General features: G+C 33.7%; 1 protein-coding gene across 2 annotated transcripts; it reads right to left on the bottom strand.

Annotated features, from left to right (window-relative positions):
* Positions 1 to 993: 993 nt before the first annotated feature.
* LOC142631739 (uncharacterized) lies at positions 994 to 12,719 on the bottom strand. Of its 2 annotated transcripts, none has more exons than XM_075806029.1 (12): positions 12,405 to 12,719; positions 11,149 to 11,417; positions 10,990 to 11,064; positions 10,844 to 10,902; positions 10,584 to 10,719; positions 9,947 to 10,043; positions 9,767 to 9,833; positions 8,498 to 8,596; positions 6,110 to 6,199; positions 3,652 to 3,806; positions 1,695 to 1,796; positions 994 to 1,534 (listed from the first exon to the last, which is right to left on the bottom strand). In XM_075806029.1, the coding sequence occupies exons 2-12, from the start codon at positions 11,393 to 11,395 to the stop codon at positions 1,384 to 1,386; spliced, it is 1,278 nt and encodes a 425-aa protein (XP_075662144.1). In that variant the 5' UTR covers positions 11,396 to 11,417; positions 12,405 to 12,719; the 3' UTR covers positions 994 to 1,383. The 2 variants fall into 2 exon arrangements, with proteins under 2 accessions (XP_075662144.1, XP_075662145.1); XM_075806030.1 differs by lacking the exon at positions 12,405 to 12,719 and adding an exon at positions 12,089 to 12,108.
* Positions 12,720 to 15,563: the final 2,844 nt, after the last annotated feature.

The raw sequence follows: 15,563 nt of genomic DNA, 5'->3' as shown, positions 1-15,563 counted from the left end.
TAAAAACATGTTTGGTAGACTGTAACGGTAATTATATAGGAATAGGAATATGCATTATAAGGAATATAAGATACTTTAATGTAATACTTATTATTGTTCATTTGTTTGGTAACAACACAAAAATAGAATTTTGAAGACAATAGAATGAAAGCATTTTCAATTAAACTTAAAATATATTTTAGGAAATATCTTACTCGTATAATTTTTTTTTTTTAATTTGAAAGGGAGATTAGTTATTTTTTTAATAATTTTTTATTTTCATAATTATTATGTGCATATAAAATTGAAAAGTTTGTTTATTTAAAAATATATTAATTTTAGAAATTAATACACATACTAAAGAATATCTATTATATATCTTTTAGAGATAAAATATTCCTCATTTTAAAGAATCGTTATTTATAAGAAATGACTATTCTCTGTAATAAAAATATAACTAAATTAATGAATAACTAAACTATAAAAATAATTATTATATTACAATGTTTATTACAATCTACCAAACATACCTTAAGTTTTAATGAGGGCAAGACCCTTGTAACTTAACTAGCACTTTTTTGGTATTTCCAAAAGAAACACTCACAATTCGTACCGTCCCCCCCCCCCCCCCCTCTCTCTCTCTCTCTCTCTCTCTCTCTCTCTCTCTCTCTCTCTCTCTCTCTCTCTCTCTCTCTCTCTCATTGTATAACTATCAAATATCAAAAATGACTTCGTGGAAGCCAATAAATTGAGCCAATGCTTTAAAATTGGGCTTGGCCCTCACCCCAGCCAATGACCGCCATTCTTCTTGGCTTCCACCTTAGCCCTAGTCAACAACCACCTTTCTCCGTTTGAGAGCTTGTGCTTGTGACAACTTTTGTGTGTACATTTTCCAATTAACAGAAAAAGTTTGCAGGGTTGACCAAAATTTTACAAGGAAACAAACCCTTAAAAAAGAATGATAGTGTTTTCCAAAAAAAAAAAAAAAAGAAAACGTTTTACAAGGAAACTGACAAAACATATTCCCTTTATTATGCAGTGGTCAGATTGTACAAAGCTTTTCTATCAAACAAATGAACCGTACTGGCTTCGCTTTATTAAACAAAAAGGCATAATCAGATTATTTGGGATTGGCAAATAAATCGTTTTTTCTTTTCTCTGGCGGGAACAATTTACGCACAACAGTAACTTGTACAAAGCTCTATCACAGGATAGGTCATGGACTTCGTGGGAGCCAAGGGACCAGAAAAAACTCAATAAAAAACAAAAGAAAAAGAAATCAACAGCTAAACAGGACCTTGGAGCACAACAATTGAAGAATAGCAGTCCACCTGGTTTAGAAGGCCTTTCCATGTTTAAGATTGGCCCCTTTGCCTCTGTAATCTGCAAAAATATCTTGAGGGCCTATCTTCTATCAACCTTCAGCTGGTTGGAGCCAACATGCCCTCTATTTATGTTCTCCTCATTCCAAGAAGGGTGCACCGTAGGAAGTAGATATTCATCAGGTTTCAGGGCCAAAGCAAAGTCGGGCAATGTTGGCGCTGTCTCCATGATTCTGCAGTCAAGATTACATGATCATTGTGAACCTTCATCAATCAAGAAGTGTATATATATATATATATATATCTCCCCCCACCCCTTTTCCTTCTTTACCCACGCCAGTCCATCAAATATAAGGAAAAGCATCATACTTTTCCACTTGAGCAAAAACGTACCTTTCATGAGAGTACAGATCACGATTTATCCGAACCTTGCTTGAAGTATCTTTTGGAATTTTCTCGGAGAGATACTTCATGGTCCCCCAAAGCGGTGGATTTCTACAAGGAATGCAAGTGAGGCCACACAGTCCACATATTTCCTTCATTTATAAAAACTAAAACAAAATATAATAATATTTTTTTTTTTTTTAAAAAGCTAAAAACAAATTGTCTTATAATAATTAATTGCTGGAATTATGACAAACAAGATCCTCACCAATTAGCTCAGTATGAAACAAAAGGCACAAAGGGTTGGTGATTGGAATGATCTGCCACAATCTAAGGCTTTATGTAAAATTTATATTATTTGATGAAAGTCGAATGACCAGAGTACATGACTTTCCACTACAGTAGACATGTCAAATGATATATTAATCTAAAAGACTTTCAATACGTATGTATGTTAATAATTAATCTAAGGTATAGGAGAATTTTGAACACACTATTAGAATCCATTAAGATTGAACAACCTAGAGCGTACACAGAGAAATAGGCAACTATTCTTGGGACCTTAGGCTTCAAATGCTTTTCCCGGGGAAATCACCTCTCCCTTAGGAAACTGCATATGATCCACAACAAAAGCTTTCTTATTACATTTGAGGTGAAACAGTTCTGGGAAAGCCTTCCTTTGAGATCATCGCAACATTTATCGTACCAAAATTTAACTCGGAGACCATTACCCACCTCAAACTTAATGAAACATAAAAAAATTTCCCAATCTCTCTATACATATTTCAATAGACTAACACCATTAGGTCCATTAACAACAGTAGTGCATCACCCCGTCCACAAAGTCAAAAACTTCCATACATAATTGACACATATATCTACTTTAAAACTTGCTGCATGAACCATAGTTTAACCAACCCAAAGTTCTGGGCAGATGACGTGATTGTAATCCAAGTGACTAGATCTGTCAAGGTTTATTTTTTATTTTATATATATATATATATAGATGTCTGTCCAGTTTTTAGACACTAATACCCATATCATAACATTAGTAGAAGTAGTTCAAAAGAACATGTTGACTGAGTAATAAGACTATGATTTCAGAAAGAAGAAAAGAATACATGCAGATGATCCTGAATAATCTGTTGATGATCCATAGCCGACTCCAAAAACTGGCTTGTTGTTGTATGCATATCATAAGTTTTCTATAAGTTTGATGGCAGACTCTACATTTGCATTATGCAGATTGCAGACCAAAATGATATGTCACCATAGAACAACTGACAGCTACAGCTCTAAGGAAAATATATAGCCCCTTGGACTTGTGTCCAAGAGTGCTACTAATATACATCATATGAAAGCAACTTATGACAGGATTTTGAGTAAGTTTATGTCTCTCTCCTCTCAAATTTCAAAATCTATGAAATTTCTTTGAATTTGTTCTTAATTTATTCAATTACTCAGCAACTTCAACATTGAGAAAAGAGCCTACATATTACAATATAAGATAAATAAAGATAATCAACAAATACCTTGAACTGGCATTAAGTGAACTGTAAATAAAAAATTACCATTTTAGTATAATTTTTGTATATTGGGACTGAAACACCACCAATGCAACTAGGAGAAGCCTAAGAAGAAGCAAGTTTAGAGAAGATATCAAGACTACTTGGGACCTTACATGATCAATTAGAGTGTGTGTCAGCTTTCATGAATTATTATTTATCCTCCTTTCATGAATTATTATTTATCCTCCTTTTAAACTCAAGATGATAATTATAGTTATTCAAAAAGTTAGCTACGGCATATGAGAAGAAAAACTCCTACAATGATTAAAAAGGTGGTAAACAATTTATCTACTACCACTCACAAATGTATTTTCAGGAAAACATCATCTCTTTTTCATCTTTTTTTTTCCCTTCTATTTTAGTGATAACAAACAGATCATTGACTTACTGCTGATTACCTTGACAAAGGAAGAGCTGTATTAAATGCCTCACATGCCTTCTTACTTTCTTTGAAATACTCATCGGCTGCTTGCAAAGCAGCCACAGCCATCCCATGGGATTTCTCTGTGTTCCCCTCATCCAGGATCAGACCATGATAATAATATGCTGCAGCCTGGTAAAATTTTAAGGAACAACAAAAATAAGCTTGTAACACTTAGTTGTTGAACAGCTTCAATACTCAATTAAGAAATCATATAGGGAATATGTCATTCTGTCAATATTGGTGGTCAAATTTATGCGGATTGTCCATACCCAGATGTCAGATTGTATAAGCCAAATATAATCAGGTAACATGCAACATACATACATGCATATTTATATAGCAAACAACCACACCTCAACGACTAAATATTATCTGAAGCCTAGATATTTAGCTTCCAAACTGCATACCATTTTCACTTTCAGACTTGGAGAAAAATTCTGAAAGAAATCTGTACTGATCATGAAATAAAGACTAGAGCTGAATAAGCTTACACAGATGAAAGTAGGAGATTGAAGTTGTGCAAACCACGGGATGGTTTGTCCTATTCAGATACTCATGACCAAGAAGTACTGCACTCTCTATTGGATAGACCATGAAAGGAGAGGAAGTCTGGAATGCCAACAGGCACCACTTATTAAATTGCTCATTCAGTGAGCATTCTCAATTTTATGCCTTGAAGATCTTTACCCCAGATTAATTATTCTACACTTTCAGACGGGGAGAAAAATGATCCCTAATCCTGCATAGATTAATTTTTTTAATTCATAGCCATTAGTAGTCCTGACTGATAGCCAATGCTAGTTTTTTTTAATCATTTTCACTCAATTGGTCAATCCCTTCATTACCCCATAGCAGCTCCACATATATTGGAGCTTTCTGAAAGAGAATCCATTCCTCAACTGAAATAATTGACTTCAATTACAATTACTTCTGATAAACTACCACTTATCCCAAAAACATAAGTTGTTAGGAAAGAATGAATTTAATCACTTAACCATTACTCTCAAACTTCACCTCACATGTGGGTCCAGACGGGCTCAATAGGTGGGGCCCAAGAATCAAATTGACAGTCATCTATTGACAATACAATAAAGACCTGTCAGTTCCTAGGGACACCTGGCCTAAAACCTATATGAATACCTAGTGACATGAGAGAAATTACACAAAAACGACAATTCATCAGCTAAATATAGGAAATAAAAGAGACCAAGCTGGAAATTTTAGTAACTATTGACATATTTACCAAATCCATTAAAAAAAGATCTTAAGATATCACTAGAGCAAAAGTATTTGAATCGTTGGACACAAGATCTCTTCCCCTAAGTAAAATGTTATACATTGTACAGGAGTTTGCTATATCACAAACATGTCTTTCAAAAATAAATCTCCAATTATGTCTTTACCACATGTCAAGAGCAAAATGTAATGAGGAGCAATAGGATTTCTCGCATCAATAGCATAATGCATAAAGTGAACTGAAATTGCCCATATCAATGGCACAATGTAATAAAGTGCAACTGGATTTCTCGACCTTGAACCTACTAGCAGAAACATGTATGCATTTCAAGTTTCTATTTCATTTTTCTACTCACACTCAAGCATCCTCAAGTTCAAGAGATTAGCACTTGGTGATAACTACCTTAGTCATGGTATTAGAGGCCTTCAATACAATTCATTGAAAAGAAATATAGTGATATAGGAATATTGTGAGACGTAGATAGAATCTTTAAAGCATCCAATATATCAATATATGATATTGCCCAACACGAATTTTATTTTAAAACTTGGTCTAATTAATGCTCTTAGAGGACTCCATCGAAAAGGTATATTGTGATACGTATATACGTCTATAAAGCATCCAATCTGTGTAAAACACAAACTAAATTTGATTTAAAAATTAGTTTAATTCATGATATTAGGAGAGCCCTCAATATAACATATATAGAGAATGTACAGTAATATAGACTTTCCTTATGGAAAGCTTCTTTTTTTCTTTCTTCCTTATTTTGTGGTTACCATCAATTTGAGTCTAAATCCTCTTGCATCAACTTATAATTTGGATGGTAAAATTCAGTGGCCTCTCTTTTACTTCACAAAGCTCTTTAGAATCAAGTGAGGAGATTGTCCAATGAGCTGAATAGCCTCTAATATATTTGAAAGGTAAGTGTATATTTCTACTGACCATGCCTCAACAGTAAAGTAAATTTCCCTTCATATGCCATAAGTTAAAAGTGTGAGTCTAATTTCCCTGTGAAAGTTTTTGTGCAATCTAATATAGTGAGAAAGCAATCATAACATGTTTATAGGCAATCAAGTCATACATGTGACAACACCAAAGTTGGAAAGCAGATTAAGAAATAAAGACAATTAGCGAGATCTGTGAATGACAAGAAGGAAGAGTTAAAATAGACACAAAAGAAAAAATAAACTACCTTTGCTTCAATGTATTTCCACTTCACAAAGAGTCGATGTTTTTCCCCCCAACCATTTGTTAATGGAAGGTTCATCAAGTTATCTTGAGCCTGCAAAGAGAACAGCATCAACAAAAAGCAATATATATGTCCAGAAAAACCAATTGCACCTACATTTAACAAAAGATAATTTAATTACTGATTGAATGATATACATAATTCTTGAGGAACAAAGTGAACACTAAAAAAAAGATTTATTTTGGTAAAACATATGTTATCACTATGGAACCAACCAAATATGTGAAATGTGCCAATAGCAGGTTTCCAAAGACAAGAAGTACGAAATCATAAATTTCTCATCCCCATCATATATCATGAAGTAAAGACGACAGCAATCACTTAATATCAGGGGAATCAAGGAGTATCTAAATTAGGACTATATGAATGAGGAATATGATGCAGGAGCACAATTTTCGGAATTTTTTTTGCCAGATTTTCATTGGATTGTATCCTATTTCAAGTTTTTTTATTTATTTAGTTTGAGTTCAAGTAGGGAAGCCTAAGGTTTACAGGGCTGTTCTAGGTAGTGAATCCTAGGCTTTCCTGCATCAAATTTTACTGAAAATAAGTTTTAGAAACAGAACCTAACCCCATGTGGATACATGAAAATCTTGTCTAAAAAGAGAGCAGAAAAATTCCTCTAAAATATCGATCCTCAAAAGTCACAGCTTAACCAAAAGTTCCATTGTTTATGGAATAATTAGCAAGAGGAAATTAATGAATAGAAAGACAAAATGATCATCCAAGAAAGCATATTTCGAGTAGTAATACAGTGGGCTCCAAAAGGCATATGAATTAAATTCTGAGAGTAGATAGCCATTGGTAAATAAAGAAGGATAAAAAGGCCAAAGATCATTCCGCTTAGCTACAATAGAACTGAGCAACTAGGTCTGAAAAGGAAGTATATATTCTATTAGTTACAATAATACATTAATAGGAGTAACTTCATTTCTGAAAACTGTAAGCCTACTAGCCAAAGCTAATGTCAGCTGAATACATCAGATTTATAAACACTTCCAAAATCTTACCTGAAAGGGATCCAGATACAATGTCATTTTGATTTTAAACGAGTAAATTGGGCAAGAATGAACCTAAGAACAGAAAAAGAACGCTTTGTGCTGGGATAGGGCTGGGGGAAGGTTTTTGTCTGACCTAATAGCCTTTTTATCCAAAGTTCCCCTTCCACTTGGTGCTTTGGCATTCTATTAAGCTGAGGGTATCAGTAGAAAATTAATTAATTTTTAGTTTCATTGCTCACATGGGATAATTTTCTAAAGGACAAGGTTAATCATTGTCTTATTAGCATTCACAAACTTTTTTTTTCTATATTACAGAAAGACCCCTTCTTTTACCCCTCTATTCCAAGGTTAAACTGATAAACCACAATCACTAATAGGTTTGCAAAGTTTTGATAAAGCAAACCTAACACAGACACAGACACACACAAACCCTCTCCAGTCATCCTTTCAGAAAAAGAGGAACCTACTCACAAGCCAGTATTCTTTAGTATTCTGCGCTTCTGGCTGGTTGTAAGTGACCAGTAGTAAGTGTTACCTGGACCAGTGAAACAACCAAAATGGATAAAATCTGGACTTCACGGAATATGGCAATGGCGAATAGTACAAATTGTTGAGCAAATTAATTCAGCCTTCTGGCATGGACTGTAGGGCTACAACCTACAACTATCCATGCTCAACTCGAGATCAAAAGTTCATGTTTCAGCTCTAGAAACCAGAAATCTACTCAATTACCGCTTGATTAAATAAGGAGTTTGATCTTGAAATTGAGCTCTAGCTTAGATTGTGAAATTTAAAGCCACATGCATACACTTGAAGATCATAAGAGCATGAAGTGACTGACGTTTTCAACCAAAAAAACGTACAAGCTTTATGCATGCAGTTATAAAAAATTTGAAAAAGAAAAAAACATATTCCATATGCATCTGTGACACTAATAATGGAAGTCCTTATTCCCAGTGTGTTGTCCCTATTATTAATTATTGTTCACAAGTGATTTCTTAACGAAGATGCTATAAATGCATTTACTATCAGAACTGTAAACTACATAAATAAAGTGGGTGTTAAAGTATAAGAGATTAGAATATCTACCCAAATAATAAAATAAAGAGAAGAAACCTTGTAACATATGTTGCAGAAAAGATGCTCTGATGGCATCCTGCCATGGATCAAAATTAAAGTGCTGACAAAATATAGATTTAGTGATTACTAAAGCCTATTTACTCTATGGATATTAAACAATCATATATACAATCCAAAGAACAAGAAGAAGCAACAGCAACATGGAAAATTTAAGCAGACAATCAATAGTAAAAAGTCATTATGTTCATACCTGCTGCCAGTACTTCACCATCTCACATGCAAGTCTTCGCTTTACTGCAAGAGTAGCTTTGGTACTATCAATTGCCATTCCAAGTTGAATGTCAACACCCTACGTAATACATTGGAAATATCATTGGTGCAAAGAAAATTAAAAATAAAAACAGAGGTAGGTTGGGAGAACAAAAAAAGAAATTCCAAGCCCGCCTTGATCAAGTCTTAAGAGCAGACACTTCATTCAACAAAAATACTTAAAAATAGAACCATAGAAAAGCCACCCCTCCCAAAACCCTACATACATAGGTAGGACCAACAATAGTTATAATCTTTTAAAAGGAAAGTGCCTTGGTGTGGACACAAGATACAGGCACCCCCAATGACACCCATTTACGGATGTCAGCACCAAAGACTGCCCACACAATGACTTTGTGGATGGACAATTAAAATCTGCTGCCAGTTGAGCCTGATTGAGTTAATAGATCTTATTTAGGGACTATATTTATTTTCTTTAACGTAATTGGTTAAGAAATTGTTTTATTTCCTTTCTTGGTTAAGAAAATAACCCCAAATCAAGCCCTTTTTTCCTATCAAAACCCTAAATCTCCGCACTTTATTCTAACTGTTAAGTTACCAATTGTTCCAAAAACTTAAGCTGTTAGGAAATGGTAAGTTTAATCACTTAACCATAATTCTAACACTCCCCCTCACTTGTGAGCCTAAACTTTCCCTTAGTAAGTGGGGGCCCAACAAGTGGGAATTTAACATTTTAAATGGAAGGTAGAATAAAGACAAGGATCAAACTTAGAATCTCCTGCTCTGATATCATGTTAAGTTACCAATTGTCCCAAAAGTTTAAGCTATTAGGAAATGGTAAATTTAATCACTTAACCATAATTCTAACAATAACAAATAACAATCAAATAATTCATCAATCCACCTTTTAATTCCTAACACAACCCCAAAACCCTTTCTTCAACAACTCTAAATCCTATTTCCACAAATCCTCCTAAACCTTAACCCACCGCAACCAAACGGACAATTCCCAAATTATCCCACATCATCCCCACTAGCAAAATCCAAATGAATCACTCCAACTTTTGAGGGGGAAAAAATATTACTAACTGGATAGCATAAACCTCATTTACGGTGATCGTTTAAATATTATGCAAACAGATGCTTCGCATCTCTATCTTTCTCAACTTTATCCGAAAATATCAAATTATAAGTATGAAATCTTGAGATATAAACACCCCAATTATTCATCCAAAGAAAGTGTTTGCACCTGTCCTAATGCTTGTAGGCAAAGTGCTCGAAGAACGCCTTCTGCTAGGTCAACTGGAAGATTTCTCCTACAACCAAAAAGCAGTCAAACAAGTAAGAACAACCCTAGAAAAACATGAAGCTGATCCAAGTAAAACTCAAAGGCAGTTGTAATTAGCGAAAGTCTTTCACCCATATAAACCTGAGTTCAGCAGACAACTGTGGGAGAACATGTCGGACAGCACAATCTAGGTGTCCTGCTGCCTTCAAAAAAATGTCAACAGAAGCACGTCTACTCTCTGCCACCAAAGAACCAAACTGACATTTCATTAGTAGGATTGAACACAAGTAAAAAATGAATAAGCAGCCTCCAAGCTTGAAAGACCAACCATCACATAAGGAGAAATTTAATTGGTATAGTATTTTCTTACCAGATGAAACAAATGGTTTGTAACAGGAAAGATTGTATATCCTTGACAAACAGAGAACAAACCCCTACATAAGCTGACACAAAAACTTGGGGGGGGGGGGGGGGGTGTTGGGTTTGGTGGGAATGCTTCCACACATCACCAAATTTTATAAAAATTTCCCTAAACCATTGAAGACTATCAGGAATAAAAATACGTTCAAAATTCTGATATTACTCTTCGGAAATGTTGAACAAAGAGAAAACTTTATATATATAAAAAAAAAATGTCCCAAAATAATTCTATTATAAATTTGGAACCAGATGTTTCTCTATTATAAGTTTATACATGATAGCCAATGTAAATTTTACAAATAAATAACAAAATTAGAGGTCACAATAACTCAAGCATAAAGTTTTGCAGTAAAACTACCTTCTGATACCTTTGGCTGGTAACCATCAGCAGATGTTCTTGGGAGAAGTAATAAGTTGGCCTGTGATAATGATAGCATTGCCATCAAGTGCAAAACTGACAACACCTCATACCAAGCATTAGACATGCCTGTTTCCTGCAAAAGTATCGATCCATATAAAAACATCAATTGCACTAAACAGAGGAGGGATGTAATGACAACTAGAAATGAAAGGCAGAACAGAAATTTGAAAATTGGTAGATTAGTCCTATACTCCCACCTCTGTGTCATCCTCCTGATTTACCCATACAAATTGTACCTTGTGTTGTAGATGGCTTCCTGCAAATAACAGATAAGCGCCACTATTATGAATTATCCAAAACAGTTAAAACATTCAAATCACAGTGGCACTAATACACGCTTTACCATCTTTAACTAGTCCTAAAAGAACAGGCAAGTAATCTTCCAGAGCCTGCAGAAGATCAGCTAAGGTTGAACCTCCTACAAACAACAAAATTATCCAATGTTTCAATAACTGAGGTCTCACAATTAGTAAAGCAATATCAAGTTTTTTCTCTAACAAACCATGTTGGGTTTTTCTCCTAGTTCTTGTAATTGTAGGAGCTTCTTGACCAGCCATTACAACGATACGAGTTCTCAGAGCAGATAGGCGCTCCACTAAATTCTTGGACAAGTAATCACCCAATGAGTGGGAGAGATCAACAGGTTTAGGAATCCGAAAACCAGGAACATACACAGAAACATCCCCAATATTCCCTGGCCTCCTCCTATTTCCACCAGTATCCTTTGGTGTTGACACTAGGCATCCCATATTCAAAGACTTTTTACAATCTCTGCCAACACAAATAAAGTAAAGCCAATCAGCTTCAAAGGCATTAAGTTTCCTTACATATATACATAAAAAATAAAAATAAAAATAAAAATTTACAAATGGGGGCACATGCAACCTCTCTCTCAAGTCTCAAATGATAAATTAAGGGGTATTTCAGTCAAAGTCTAAAGAAGGTAGATAACACTCACAAGGAAGGTGGAAGATTTTGAAAACAAAGAAGAAGAAGCAAGCCTTAAAGATTGAGTAATTAATAAAAATGGCAACCAACAAAGCAAAAGTAGTAGTAGGTTACTCACGAGCAGCATTGAAATTACTCCTACTAGAACAATCCATGTGTTTGATAGAAAATGATATTGCAGCTGCTTTTTTCTTTTTCTTACTAGCAGTATTTATTCAAAATAATGAAACTGACTCTTCACTATCTTTCCCATAAAAGGAAAAAAAAATAACCATTGATTCACACCCACCTTGTCTCTTTTCTTTTCTTTTTTCCTTTTTTTATCATCTAGTAGTTACTACTTATTTCTGCTTCAGAAACCAAAAAAAAAAGAAAAAAAGAATCACATGGAAGGCATGAGTGATGACGGTGTTGAGTTTTTTTGTTTTTATTTGTCAAACTTTAACTTATTTTTTATATTGAAACCATTGTAAAGGTAGGAATCACCCGTGCACCTCGTTGCTCTTCTGAAACTCTATAGTCTATACGCAACTTCATAATAATATCTCAATCTCAATCTCAATCTCAATCTCAAACAAATAATAATAATAATTAATGTAGTTCAAAAGACCCTCCTCCAAACAAATACATTTATATCATCATGGAATTGCCAATTCTTCACACAGACAGACCTGAAAAAACAAGCAACTGGAAATGAAAATATTCAACAACACAGGCTCAATTTTGATTTGAGCAACATAAATAAAACTGTTTCTGAGGAACCAAAGAGCAGAATTAATATTGAGATCGAAACGGAAAGTGAAGGCTTACCATGAAAATTGAAACCAGGGAGAGTCAATCAAATCAAAAAATTTGCCCTAGAAATTTGAAGAATCTGATTCTCAAACTCAACTCAGAGGCAGCACAGCACTCTCTGTTTCTGACTCTGATTCTGATTCTGGCACACACAATAATACAATACAATCGCCCAACTATTATTATTATTATACTACTAATAGGTCAATGTAAAAAGAGAGTGAAATTGGAAGCTTCCAATCCAATTTAATTGATAAATTAGTGCTTCTACTACTTCTCACACTCACTTCTCTCCTACGGTTTTGGGTTTTTCTCTTTCTATTATCTCTCTGTAGTCTGTAGTAGTCCCTTCTCTTATAGGATTTCACTTCTTCTTTTTTTTTAATTATTATATTATTAGTGGCTGCCTTTGTTTTGTTCCTAAATTAATAATATTAGCTAGCGTCTAAATGGCGCCCAACTCAAAACCATATCATATGTTGTTGATGTTGTTTTTCTTTTTGGTTACGTCACCATTACTAACTAACTATCTCTGTATTCCCATAAAAAATAAAAAAGAATAAAAAAAAACTATCTCTGTACTTTTCTTGGGGCAATCAATGCATGTTACAGTTATGTAATTCCATGTACTGTAACTACTTTTTATTTTTTAATTAATATTACAGCTGAGTTTGACTTTCAAAAAAATAATAATAATAAGTACGAACACTTTTTTTTTTGTTTTTTTTTGGGTTGAGAAGCGTAAGTACGAACACTTAATTCATACCACCCAAGATATAATCTCGGCCTATATTATTATTTAAAAAGCTTCTTCTATTTAGATTTTTTATTTTTTAATTTAAAAATGTCTTATATTTCTATTCTATGTTTAAATAGAGATAAAATTACAGGACAATTTGATAAAAATACAACTCTAACTCCCACTAAAATATTGCCTAAAAAATAAGACAATTTTCTTATTAATTTTCAAATTATTTTATCCATTTATAAATTAGATTTTTAAAATAAAAATTATATATATAAATTTTATAAAAAAACAGTTTTTTTTTTTTTACAAAATAGAACCACTAAAAAAACCCCATCGCACGAGCTTTGCGCGTGTGATAAGGCTAGTCTATACTATTATTTAAAGGGTTTCTTCTGTTTAGATTCCTAATTTTTTAGTTCAAAAATGCTCTTACACCCATATGTTTAAGTAGAGACAAATTAAAGGACAATTCGGTAAAAATGCAACTCTAACTCTCATTAAAACATTGCCTAAAAAATAGGACCACTCTCTTATTAATTTTTAAATTGATTTATTCACTTATAAATTAGATTTTCAAAATAAAAAGTATACATATATATATATATATATAATAAAATAAATACAGTTTTTTTTTCTACAAAATAAAACCACTTAAAAAAAAAAACCTCATCGCACATGCGAAGCACTTGTGATGAGACTAGTTACTATTTAAGGGGCTTCCCCTGTTTGGATTTCTCATTTTTTTAGTTCAAAAATACCTCTATAGCCTTATGTTTAAGTAGAGACAAAATTAAAGGGAAATCTTGTAAAAATGCAACTTTAACTCCCACTAAATAGGACTACTAACAAAAAAAAAAGTGAAAAAAAAAACTCTCCACAATCCCCACTTTCTCCCAAAAAAAAGCATACCACCTTTAAAAAAAAAAAACCACCCTACGGTTTTCTATTAAAAAAATCACCTATCCTAAGTTCCATAAAAAATATAAAAATAAAACTACCCCACCTTCTTTTAAAAAATTCCACCCACAGTTTCCTATTAAAAAAATTAAAAGAAAAAAAGTGCCGCATATCACATCAAAAAAAAAAAAACTAAACATATTTCAATGTTATTTTGTGTTCATTTTTAGAGCTAGTCTTATTTTTTGGCTATATTAGTAGTTCTAAATCTGCAATTTTTGTGAAAAAATAAATGTAAATTTCAAATTAAAATAAGTGAAAAATTATAATACTAATCCAAAAAAATAAATCTCATTGCACGCGCGGAGCGCGTGTGATGAGGCTAGTAGAGTAATAAAGCATTTCCATTAAAGATCTTAAAAATTATAGCATTTAGCATCTAAAAAACTAACTTTATATCATATAATATATCAATTTACAATATACCTTACATCAAAACTTCTATTTTTTTTAACATTTTATTTAAATATTCTTTGTTTATTATTTTTTATTCTTCCTCTCTCTCCTGTGTCTCTCTCTTTCTCAACCCAACTATTCTCAGCACCATCGGCCACCACATCCACCCACCCATACCACAATCACCACATCCACCCACTATTGTCACCATCAGCCAGATTCACCGCAACCACAAACAACAACATAGAAAAAAAAAATCCACATCCACCCACCAAACCCACATCCACCCACCATCACTGCCACCAGCCACCAGCCAACAGCCTCCAGCTAGATCCACCGCAACCACAAACAACAGCAAAAAAGAAAAATCAAAATCAATCGGACTGTTAGTGACCTAAAACACAATCCACTACCACTAGCTAGACCCACCAGCAATCGAACCGTTAGTGACCTAGGAACATGACCCACGACCTAGTAACACCACACCATGACCCAGGAACAGCACCATGACCATCAGACCACAACGAACCATCAGACCACATCGGACCTATGACCATCAGACCACCGTCACCGGACCACAACCATCGTCGAACCACAACCATTAGGAGAGAGAAGAGAGAAGAGAGAAGTGAGAAAAAAGAGGAGTTGTGAGAATAAATTTTTTATTTTTTATTTTATTTTTTTTATTTTTACAATCTAGCTACAGTGAGCTATTAACAATAACAGCTCACTGTAGCTTAATGCTAAAATATTTAGCATTTAGCATCTTTGATGTATGTATGTTTTTATGATTTGAGTTGTTAAAAATGCTTAAAAAATGGCATTTAGTATTTTTAACACCTTTGATGAGAATGCTCTTAGGGGTAGCAAAATTTCACACCACCTGCAAACACGACACGACTTGACATGAAATTAGCAAATAATGGGTTGAGACTTAACATGTTCATGTTATATTCGAGATAACACGAATAACTCGTTTAATAAACGTGTCGAGTTAGTGTCCAACCATGGAGCTTGTTTAACCCGTCTGACTCATTTAATTATATAATATTTTACCAATATACCCTTCAAAT

Source organism: Castanea sativa, chromosome 4 (genome assembly GCF_040712315.1).
Source record: "Castanea sativa cultivar Marrone di Chiusa Pesio chromosome 4, ASM4071231v1".
In the NCBI taxonomy this organism is placed as follows: Eukaryota; Viridiplantae; Streptophyta; class Magnoliopsida; order Fagales; family Fagaceae; genus Castanea; species Castanea sativa.
Note: the sequence above shows the minus strand (reverse complement) of the source record. Positions and strands in the feature narration are given on the sequence as shown.